We start from the raw sequence: 12,419 nt of genomic DNA on the forward strand, positions 1-12,419 counted from the left end.
TAGCACCATGGGAGTGACTGAGTGTCTTAGTTTTTTACAGGCTCAGATTTTATAGTCACTCTTCAGTATAGAGGATCTTATCCCGACTCTACATACATTATCATCATCATTATCAATTTAGCATGTGTGCAGGGAAATAGTGTTAACCACTTTAGTACGATGACGCCTACGTAGGCATTAGGAGGAACGAGTGGGTACACGAGGATGCTGGCGTCGGCATCTTGATTATATATATTTTTTTTGTAGTTGTACATGAGTTACTCTCGGATTCTGTGAACTGGTTTAATCATGTTTTGTGTTCATTATTACTCAGAGTAAAAGAAAATAAGTAATACAGCAGTGACTTTATATTTTATAATGCAAAAAGTGTGATGCATCATTCATATGGCAGTTAATACTGCTTGCGAGAATTTGATTTATAATGAAGTGGTTAAAAACATTGAGGAATATGCAGGAATGGACCCCCATATTAATGACAGTACAGTGAGACCTCTCATTAACAGACGTTAATTAGCTGCGTTTGCGGTGATTTTGCTGTGTTTTTGGTGCTGTTGTTTAATGCGTGCAATCACTATGCCACCCAAAAACCACTTCAAATTAACGGATTATTCACATCAATGGACACCGTTGCCCCCCTTTTAGTCCGTTAATGATAGGTAGTACTGTATAAAGGAAGCTGTTTGACATGGGAAAAAACAAAGACAGATTTAAGAGAACCTTATACTTGAGAGAGAGAAAAAAATCCTCTTGACTTGAAACAAGTGCAGAATGTGAAATATCAGGTCATGTTAGAAAAAAAGAAGGTGGCTGGTTGTTTCAATAGACAAAACACAGCTGATGATTTCCAGACCCCAATCAGCAGCATGCACGAGCACCATTATATACAGGAGTTGGTACACTCATAGGGAAAAGTTCCACCTGTTATATTGTACATGATCAAACAAATGACTTTGATGAACAGTGCACAAAAATAAATTAATAAATAAATAAGATAAAAAATAAATAAATAAATAAAAAGAAAAATTCATAAGTAAATATATACATGAAAAAAAAATATATATATATACTTGGAGTAGACCAGAATTTAATTTGGGTCCCTGTTATGTAACATTCCTTTTGTTCAAGAAGCCCAAGTTAATTCTAAATGTCTCACAACAGGCTCCAATCACACGGGTCTGCATGTTTGTATTGGAATGGTTCTTTTCAAACTTGGCATCCATATTTTCTCATTTATGAGCTAAATTTGATCAGATATTGACAAAGACTGTCATGGAGATGGGATTTGACAACTTGATCATTGGATAAGATGAGAAGATGCTAGTGAAAGCACTAAAATTAATCTTCAGTGATTCTACAGTATTGCTCTGGACCAGACACATAAAAGAAAATGTTAGTTGGCCACTTCATGAGAAGACTGGGGCAGAAAAGAAGACAGTACAGTGTATGATTGATGGCATATTTAGGAGTGATGTATCAATAGATTATGAAGATCCTATCATTACCACAATCAATCTCTCCCTAAAGCTCCATATTGAAAAATTCTCAGAAATACTCTACCCACCTTCCTTTAACTTCCCTCAGACTGGAGAGCACTGTGGGAGGTATCACAGATATATGAGATTGGAGGAAAGCTGTTGTGGGCAGTCAAGTTTTTATGATAGTAGTAGAGCAAGTATTAGAACTGGGAATGAAGAGAGTGGTTTGAGGTAAAGGTAGGGTTGTGTCAAGGATGTGTCATGTTGCCATGGCTGTTTAATGTGTACATGGATGAGGTGGTGCGGAAGATAAATGCAAGGGTAATGGGCAGTGGACTGGAGACTGTTAAAGAAAATGGAGAAAAGTGGGATGATACTGTGCTTGTGGCAGTGTCTGGGGGGATTAAGGGAGTTATTGATGGAGTTTGGGAAGATATGCAGTAGGATAAACTTGAAGGTGATATGGTTTAACATCATTTTCGGCTTACTTTGAAGAAAAACTAATCCCAACTTTGAGAGATGATGTCATAATGAAAAAATAAAAATAAAAATCTGATAGAGTTGCACTTCGCTGGACCAACAATAACTGAGAATCAATCAACAATATTCTTTAGCTTACTTTTGACTGGAAACCACAAAAACTATTTGATTGAATGACTTTACAAAATTGTTCAGTTACATTATATAAATGCCAGGAGAGCATTTTTTAGAGAAGGCAATTTAAGATTATTGGAACACGTCACAACTCTCTGGGTACTAAAATCTGTTTGGAATTCCAATGTGAGCAGAATCATTGCTTTCAAAAACTTCTCAAATTTACAAAAGCTAAAGATACTTACTATTTTACCTCATCTGATGGAGTTTTGACTATTACTTAAACTCCAAACACTGCTAAAAAACTGTACAATTATTCTAATTTCATAAATCTTTATTTCAAATTTTCCCCTTTCAGATGTTGTGAGACTGAAAAAATGCTGATTTGTTAGAATTAGTTGAAAATTTATTCTGAAAAAAATTATAGATGTAAAATCATTTCATTCAATAAAAAAAATACTAGTATTGTCAGTGTTTTACATTTATTTATTAGTCCCATTATGAAAAAATGATTGTAAATTTTTGAAAAAAGAATTTCGATTCTGTGTCTTCAGCAACAGTCCAAACCTGAAATTAGAATAAGCATATTATTTAAAAGTGAATATAAAAAAAATACATACATATACATATACCAAAGACTTTTCACCCCTTTCAAGGGAGGTAGCCAAAATACAAAGGCATAAACCCCACCCCCACCCATTCCATCTCCAACATACTCCACTTCCATCCACCCCCTTCCCTCCCTCTTTTCTTGGCACCTCCTGGATAATGGGTCATCCCTGCATCTTGCCCACTGCCCTGGGTCAGAAGCAGTGTCACAAGACACAGCACATCCACAGCAAGGCCACTTCATTAAATCAGCGACCCCACCCCCTTCTGTCCCCTCATGCAGAAATGGAGAAGACAAGGAGAAATCCCTTCAGGCTGCATCAATTTATTTTTCACACATATTCCATCACTCCCCATCTCCCATCCACTCCCCCTCATGCATCACAGCATCATCCATACACAACCATTCACCATTATCTTCTGTCCTCTCCTATCATTCCTCAACAGACATTCCCCTCTTTCCCAATACCCCTTTATAATAATAAAATAAAATAATTAAATAATAATAACGATGTGGGCCTTGCACATAATTTCTAATTATATGAACCTGATATTCTATTACATTTATTAACTATTCTGATTGTTATTACATGACATTTCATACCCAAAAAAAAAAACACCCAAAATTAAGAATTGGGTCCCATCTCGGTCTATCTCAGTCTTTAGTGTGACTGGGAGAGAGCTGGCTGATAAGGCTGATTAAAGAATATTGGGATGGTTTGAGCACACAAAAAGAATTAGTGAAGAAAGATTGGAAAAAAAAAAAAAAAAAAAGTATGGAAGGCAGCGGTGGGTGGAATGACCTTAGAAGTCCAAGAATGGGATGGATTGAGTGAAGGGGGCCCTCAGGTACAAGAAGAATGTCTGTTGGGCATGGAAAGAGAAGGCAAAATATTGGTGAGAGTGGAGAGTTGCTGTGAATGGATGATCAACGGAAGTGGTCCAGAGGAATTTCTTTTTGTCTGCTATGTCTTGAGTGAGGTAGTATGTGTGAGAAAAATTTGACACAGCCCGAAGGGATTTATCCCCGTCTTCTCCCTTTCTGAAGAGGCAGACAGAGAGGGGTGGGGCCGCCGATTTAATGAAGCGGCCTTGCTGTGGATGTGCTGTACCTTGCGACACTGCCTCTGACCCAGGGCAGTGGACAAGGTGCAGGGATGACCCGTCATCCAGGAGGTGCCAAGATAAGATGGAGGGTGGAGGGGAGTGGAGTGTGTTTAGGGATGAAATAGATGGGAATGGTTTTTATGCCTTTTTCTTTTTGGCTACCTCCCTTGTAAGGGGGAAAAAGCCTTGGTATATGTATGTATGTCTTGAGTCGATGATGAGGAAGATCAGCCATGAAATGAAGTGGTAGGGTGAAACCAACACTGGCCCTTGCTGCATTGCTTCTGACCCAAGCAGTGGGCAGGGAACAAGGGTGATACTTCATTCACGAGAAGACGTAAAGTCAAAACGTTAGATTACATTAGTGTTTCTGGTTCAACCTGAGTTTCCTTACCACTTTTTCCACACAAGGAGATAAGATAAAAGGGGTCAAAGATAGGTGTTGGATGGGTGTGGGATACGTGAAGGGTGGCTGCACATTTTGGTTGGTTTTCCATTTATGTAGGGGGAAGTGTGTGGGAGGGTGTGGGGATGGAGGTGGGAAAGTGTTATTTGGTATACATATGTATTTACCTAGTTGTATCATACAGGAAGGTGAGCTACACTCACGGTGTCCCGTCTGTATCTCGCCATGTCTAATTTGTCCTTAAATTCATGTACTGTTTTTGCACACACTATTGTTTCGTTAAGTGTGTTCCATACATCCACCACTCTGTGGGGAAAGCTGTTCTCTTTCAGATTTCTTCTATAAATGTCTTTTTTGAGCATCCTTCCAAGTCCCCTTGTATTTCTCTTATCCCAATTTAGTATGTCTTCTATATCCAGGACTTCTATACCTTTCACAATTCTGTAGATGGTCAACAAGTCACCTCTTTCTCTTCTTTGTTCCAGAGTCTGTAATTCTAGTTTTGACAATCTCTCTTCATACGATAGTTTTGATAGTGTTGGGGCCATCTTCGTAGTTGCTCTCTGGATTCTCTCAATTTTCCTTATATTCTTTTTAGTACTGGGTGACCATAGTGTCTGTACACACAGACACACACAAACACATGCGCACACAAGTATATATACATATGTACAAAAAGATTTACAAATGTATACACAAAATGCTTAATTCTTTATTTATTGTCTTCATTGCCTTTTTCCTGTGTGGCTGCTTCATAAAGTTCTTGCAATTGATATATCTGTTCCCCACTGAACTCATCAAGTTGTTGTTCCTTAATATATTTTCCAATAGGTTTCGACATGTGAGTTCCCCGAATCCCGAGTTGTTTGGCAAGAGTGATTGCATAATTTGTCCATTCTACCATAAAGGTGTGTGTTTGTTCAGAAGATGCCTCTTTGTGACGCCTGAATTCATCCTTAGTATACTGGTCACCTGTAAAAAAAGAAAGTACATGTAAATGCATACAGTTTTCTATAAAGGAATGAAGCACCTATGATTGCAAAAATATCAGTCTTTAAAGAAAAACTTAAATTCTTTCCAACATGAGAACCTATGTATATATATATATATATCCATATATATATACATATATGTATATATATATATGTGTGTATATATATATATATATATGTATATATATATACAGGTAATCCTCGTTTTACGCGGGTTCACATTACGCGATTTCACATTAAAGCGGTGTCCAAAACTAGGGGGTATTCCTCACATTACACAAATTCCTCAGAGTAACGCGAAATCCGGAAAGTTAAAATACGCGGGCTGCGATTTAGTTCCGTAAGGCAGCCGCTAGGTGACGCTAGCTGATTCCAGCCTCCGCATCCCTCTCGCCACCAAGCTCATTGTTTACCAACGCTTCGTTGTGTCAGCATCTCTGTGTTCATCAAATCATCAGTGTTCTTGTTTACCATGGCTCCCAAGCGCCCAGCGACATTTCCAGCCTGTGATGGTAGGCAGAAGAAAGCAAGGAAGACATTGACATTGGAGCAAAAGCTGGAAGTTCTGGACAGGTTAGATAAAGGGCAGAGAAACAATGTGATTGTGGCGGCAATGGGCCTCAGCGAGTCTACGGTGAGGACCATAAAACAAAACTCCACCAAGATTCGTGAAGCTGCCAAATCAGGAACGCCTCTACAAGCTAACAAGTCATCATATTCTCGCCCTATGGAGATGGAAAGGATGGAGAAGATGCTTGCAACTTGGATTGAGCATCAAAATAAGACTCGTGTGCCGGTTAGCTTGGCGCTGATTAAGGTGAAGGCGCTGTCTATTTATGACAGCATTGAAGGGGACAAGAAGCCTTTTTCTGCCAGCAATGGGTGGTTTAATAAATTTCAAAAAAGGCACAGTTTTCATAATTTGAAGTTGGTTGGGGAAGCTTCTTCAGCTGATGCTCGAGCTGCAGCCGAATTCCCAGAAGAGCTCAAGAAAATTATAGAAGACGGGAATTATTCATCAAAGCAAGTGTTCAACATCGACGAAACCGGCCTCTATTGGAAGAAACTACCCAACCGCACCTACATCTCCAAAGAGGAAGCTTCTGCCCCCGGATTCAAGGCATCTAAGGACCGCTTAACGCTGCTGTTGGGGGCCAATGCAGAGGGCGACTACAAACTCAAGCCAGCACTTGTGTATCACTCAGAGAATCCTCGAGCCCTCAAGGTAAGAGTTGTAAAACTAACCTTATTCCATGTTACCATTTTCTATGCAAAAGATTGTGCGAATGAATTTTTTAGACCGTATAAAATCTTACGTTTATTTTTTTTTGGCCAGGGTTACGACAAGGCCTTTCTGCCAGTGTACTGGTACGCCAACTCGAAGGGCTGGATGACTGGGACAGTGTTTGGCGATTATTTCAAGAATAAACTGCACAGGGAGCTGGAGGTGTACTGCAACAAAGAAAACATCCCCTTCAAGATCTTGTTGATTGTGGACAACGCGCCAAGTCACCCAGCATACCTGGCCGATATCAGCAACAACATCAAGATCGTGTTTTTTACCGCCAAACACGACCTCGCTCATCCAGCCTTGTGACCAAGGGATAATCTCGACATTCAAGGCGTATTATCTACGTTCAACATTGGCGAACCTTGTGAAAGTGACGGAGCAACAAAACATCTCAGTCCGTGATTATTGGCGGCAGTTCACGGTAAAAGATGCTCTAACCTTCATCAAGGATTCGTGGAGTGAAGTGCCAACATCATGCTGCAATGGAGTCTGGAAAAAATTGTGTCCTCAATTCGTCCACGACTTCAAAGGATACAGCATAGACGACAATGTAGCCAAGGCCAACGTTAAAAGTCTGCGTCTAGCACAGCAAGTTGGCTTCGAGGATTTGGAAGAGGAGGACATCGACAACTTGCTTCAGTCTCACACACAAGAGCTCTCCAATGAAGATTTGTTTGACATCGAGAAAGAGAGAGTGAAAATGATGGAGGAGAAAGAGGAAGCAGCAGCAGCAGCAGCATCACCAGGACCACAGCGAGCCCTCACAGCTGCCAACTTGTCTGAGTGTATGGACTCGTTGATGCATGCAATGAGGGTCATAGAGGAGAATGATCCTAATGTCGAGAGGAGCAGCACCATCATACGACGTGTGATGGAGAACATGGCTTGCTATAATGCTATGTTAAAAGAAAAACAACAAAAGACAAAACAACAGCCGATCACAAACTTCTTCCGACAACGCACACCAAGTCAGCTAACCAGCGAATCGGAGACAGGCACCGAATCGGAGATGGACGCTCCCGATGACCCTGCCGCCCCTGCCTCACCACAAACATCACACACACACACCGAGTCCGATATAGCGCGCAGTGACACGTCAGGGGGTGAAGCCTAGTTAGGAATCTACAATAGTACACAGCGAGCGGTGAGTGTTGTGTTGTTGTCAGTATGGAAACGTGTGAGAGCAACATCTCAGCTTGCGGGATGGTTTCCTGACCCATGATTTTTTTCATTGTCCAAGGGTAATTTTATTTTCATAAAAGTAAAATAAAAATGAATGTAGAAAAAAACTTGAAAGAAATTTATTCATCCTTGAATCGCAATAAGCTGCCGCTACAACAACAACAACAGCATGCAGATCAGCAGAGGGACGCTACTTATCAAGGCGTAAAGGCCAATTAACCCGTGATCCCATATGTGGTGGTAAATCAACAACAACAAGGCAGGTCAGAGGTTATATGCTTAGCTCGTGGCTCAGCTGCAGGAAGGATTATGGTATTGGAAACACTTGTAACAGCAAAGTAGTGAGTTTAATTCCTCACATTACGCGAAATTCACATTACGCGCTGCCTTTTGGAACGCATCTAGCGCGTAAAGTGAGGACTACCTGTATATATATACCAAAAGGCGTGTTCCCCCCTCATCCCACTCCCATCCATCATCCAGTTGTTTCCATTATCTCTTAGCTCCTTGTGGATGAAAGATCATCCCTGTCTCCTGTTCAGTGCCATGGTCAGAAGCAGTGCAGAAAGGCAAAGCACAAAGCAGGGCACCACCATTTCATTTACATGGTAATCCTTTTGTGGATGAAAGATCTTCCTTGTCTCCTGTTCAGTGTCTTGGTCAGAAGCAGTGCAGAAAGGCACAGCACACAGCAGGGCACCACAATTTCATTTACATGGTAATCCTTTCCTCATTCCTTCATATGAAAATAGAGACGAGGAGAAATCCCTTGAGCCACATCAATTACATTCCATACACAACCATTCTCCACTCACACCTATATTTTGCCCTCTCCCTTCCCTGCTCAACAGACATTCCCCTCTCACTATAGGCCCTCTTCAATCTATCCATCTCATTCTCAGTCTTCCCTTCACGTTCCTTCCATCCACCTCTGGTTTTCACACTTTTTTTGCTACTTTTTCTTCACTCATTCTTTCCATGTACCCAGACCATCCTAGTATTCTTTCATCAGCCCTCGCAATTCACACCAAGTAGATGTGACTTCAGCAACCACAAACCTCTCCACGGCACCCCAGCCTTACAAGTGTTTTGACCCAGCCTCCTCCACTCCAATCAAGCCGGGACGATCCTTCTGCCCACAGGAACAACCCACAAAGACAAAAACCCCATCATCCAGCCAACTTTCCTCCTCAAAGAAATATATATCAGGAAGGATGAAGATTAGGTTAATAATTCTGATTTCCTATTTCATTATTTTTGAAAATTATGAAATATAAATTTTAATTTTTGTTACCATTACCATTATATAATTATGACATCTTTTGTAATTATTTGACTAATTTTGAAAATTATATAATACATACTCCACTCCCATTCACCACCCCTCCCTTTTTCTTGGCTCCTCCTGGATAACAGGTCATCCCTGCATCTCACCCACAGCATATAAACAAGTTTTCAAATCATAGCAATCGAATATTCTATTATACATGCCTAAAGTTTAAAGAAATTTGAAAAATAACAAATAAATTCAGTATTATGCCTCAAACTACTCAGAGGGAGAAATTTAGTTTAGCACCCTCCAAATTTTGATCCTGGATCCATCATTGGCTTTTGGTACATGTACACTTATATGTATTTCATGTTCATATGGAAAAACAAATAGTATAATACTTATGCAATTAAATATCACTTTCCTTATTCGTGGCCTTACCTAATGCTTGCAGTTCTAATGGTAGGCCCCTGTGCAATTTAAGAATGGTTTTGTATAAGAGCCGTACTCGCTGCGTATGTGTGAATACTTCCTGTACAGCCTTGGTCCCACCCATTGCAACCTGCAACAAATCTTAGCTTCAATGTGGAGAATTCACCAGTTATATTACACAAATTCCAAGCAATATCTGGGAATGTGTGCATGTACTTAATGGTACCATAACCAAGTTCTTCAAGACCAAGTTGGTCTCATCATATCTCACGTTCTTCCTTACCTTGGCTCAATTCAGACAATAATTTTATTTAAAATCTAAAAACTCTATATACAATATTTCTATATACCAAGAGCTTTTTCCCCATTATTAGGGAGGTAGCCAAGTCAGAGGCACACATCCATACTTACTTACTTAAGCATAATTAAGCATATTACGCAGACCAGTCGAGGAGACGACTCTTCGCTGCGCTCACAGGGTAAACTTAAACTATAGCTTGTTGCTCTGGCGGAGTGGCTGACGAGTCAAATCTAAGTTTAAAGTCTCTCCAGTGGCAGTCCAAGCGGTTTTTAAAAGAGCTAACAGTCCCTGCGTCGACAACCTCAGACGGTAGTCCGTTCCATATCCTGGCTACCATAGACTTGTCAGCAAATGACAGTTTCATATAAATTATCTACCACCACCCATTCCACTTCCCTCTATCAACATTTCCTCCCTCTCATCTTAGCTAAAGTGGTTAAATATAATATGCAAAAGTTTGCATCTGGTTTTGTCCACAAATGTATTTACATAATAATAATGTACAGGAAAAGATGGACCAATGATGGGTACCTGCTTGTGGTAGTCCAATAAGACAGATGCCAGAGAGAATCAATGCTACCAAGAAAAACAAATTACATTGATACATCAAAATTTAGAATATCAACATCTAATTTTCTAATGCTATATCGCATAGGTGTGCAATTCTAAAAATGTACCGGGGTAACAATTTGAACCAGCGGAGCACATAACTAATTTCAAAAATGATAATTGCACACTTCCTTTTCAGTCTGTCATCATTGTATATGTACCATACACCCACTGATGGCATATATCCAGTGACAGAGGTAGTACTTCAAGTATTATTGAACACATTTTTCACTTTTCTTTTTCACATATGAAAGATTATTTTGGTAAATTTTTAGAAGTGCACACATACACGATATAGTAATAGAAAATTAAATAATAATTTTGGAAATTATATTACATCGATGTAATATATGTTATTCTTGGCAGAAATCAATAATAGAAACAGTTGCTAAATACTATTAACAAACAAACATAGCCGCTTTGACTGCTTGTTTTGGTAGAGGCAGAGGTTGAAGAAATTAAAGTATGCCAAATTCATATACTGTAATTCAACCTAACCTACCCTACCCTACCCTATCCTACCCAACCCTACCCTACCCTAGCCTACCTAACCTAACCTAACCTGCATTTAGTAATGCACCTGTAATTCTAAAGGTCATCAGGCTGTCATCGTCATCTCTGACCTACTTTATCGAAACAAGGATGTCATCTAATGAATTCTTCGCAACTTCGTTTGTTAATAGCTGGTAGCAACTGTTTCTATTATTGATTTTCACAAAGAATAATGTATATTATGTTGATGTATTATAATTCAAATATTATTACTTAATTTTCTCTTACTATATCACATAGGTGTGCACTTCTTAAAAAAATACAATTATTTTTTCTATAACAGACTGGTTACATTAGACTTAGCCTTAGGTTAGGAACAATTGGGCAAAATCAATTTCATGTTAAACATCCTTATTTGCATTTCATAAATATCCATATTTACATAATTTTACCACCTTTTTTTTTCATTTCATTTGAAAGATCTTTTATCTATCATGGTAAGGTTACATCAAGTTAAAGGTTATATCATATGACAATGAAAGTTTCAGACATATGTCCTGGCATGTTTCTGAAATTTTACCTTCAATCCTTGAAGTTGAAAAACACGGTGAATGGAGGAGACGGAGGGGGAAAGTGGAAATTAGTAGATGACCAGAGAAGTTACTCCTGGTCAGTAATGGTGCTGCCAGGCAACACAATTTTCTCAAACACCCCTACCGGTCTAAATAAAAATAAATAAATTCCCAACAACACTTTGATATTCAAAATAATATAACTTGGACATCTGGTTAAAAAGCAGACTGTTAATAATTCATTTCGCTGTGATCACGATTTGGGTACGGGAAGATCATACCGGTAATCCAAGAATTACCTCGGCACTTCCATAAAATATATAAGTATCCGAGGAAATTATTACATTTGGATTACCTTATGTGCTACATTGCTCTACCAGTTATCAAAGATAACTAAGAAATGTACAGTTAGAAGTAATACCTTAAACTGATTCCTCTCTATTTGTACACAGATTCAGTTTGTTTACTTTGAAGGTGTCGTAACAGTGACGTAACAGTGTATTTCTCAGCATTCGCTATAGATTTTTTCCCCACTGGATTTCAGTAGTTTTGTTTAATTTTGTATGATATGTACGTGTATATATATATATATATGATATATATATATACATATATGTATATATACATATATATATATATATATATATATATATATATATATATATATAAATAAATATATCTATAAATAAATATATATATATATATATATATATATATATGTCTGTGTGTGTGTATTTACCTAGTTGTATTTTACGGGAAGGGGAGCTATGCTCGTGGGGTCCCGTCTTCATATCTCATTTTATCTAAACTATTTTTAAATTCATGTATTGTTTTTGCACACACCACTTTCTCATCTAACTTGTTCCAACTGTCTATTACTCTGTGAGGAAAGCTGTTCTTTTTCAAATCTCTTCGATAGCTGTCTTTTTTTATTTTCTTTCCGTGTCCTCTTGTATTTCTGTCATCCCATTTTATCAGATTCTCTCTATCAGTAATTTATATGCCTTTCATGATTCTCTAAATAGCTATCAAATCTCCTCTCTCTCTTCTTTGCTCTAGTGTCTGTAGTTCAAGTTTTGCTAGTCTC

General features: G+C 38.7%; 1 protein-coding gene across 3 annotated transcripts; it reads right to left on the reverse strand.

The window, feature by feature from the left end:
* Positions 1-2,534: 2,534 nt before the first annotated feature.
* On the reverse strand, positions 2,535-11,882 carry Sdhaf3 (Succinate dehydrogenase assembly factor 3). Of its 3 annotated transcripts, none has more exons than XM_076200842.1 (4): positions 11,754-11,882; positions 9,368-9,488; positions 4,359-5,163; positions 2,535-2,636 (listed from the first exon to the last, which is right to left on the reverse strand). In XM_076200842.1, exons 2-3 carry the CDS (start codon positions 9,480-9,482, stop codon positions 4,904-4,906), a joined length of 375 nt encoding a protein of 124 aa, XP_076056957.1. In that variant the 5' UTR covers positions 9,483-9,488; positions 11,754-11,882; the 3' UTR covers positions 2,535-2,636; positions 4,359-4,903. The 3 variants fall into 3 exon arrangements, with proteins under 3 accessions (XP_076056957.1, XP_076056958.1, XP_076056959.1); XM_076200843.1 differs by lacking the exon at positions 11,754-11,882 and adding an exon at positions 11,341-11,486; XM_076200844.1 differs by lacking the exon at positions 11,754-11,882 and adding an exon at positions 9,774-9,944.
* Positions 11,883-12,419: the final 537 nt, after the last annotated feature.

The sequence above is a fragment of the Oratosquilla oratoria genome, chromosome 17 (assembly GCF_046742065.1).
Source record: "Oratosquilla oratoria isolate Oo_2021 chromosome 17, ASM4674206v1, whole genome shotgun sequence".
Classification (NCBI taxonomy): domain Eukaryota; kingdom Metazoa; phylum Arthropoda; class Malacostraca; order Stomatopoda; family Squillidae; genus Oratosquilla; species Oratosquilla oratoria.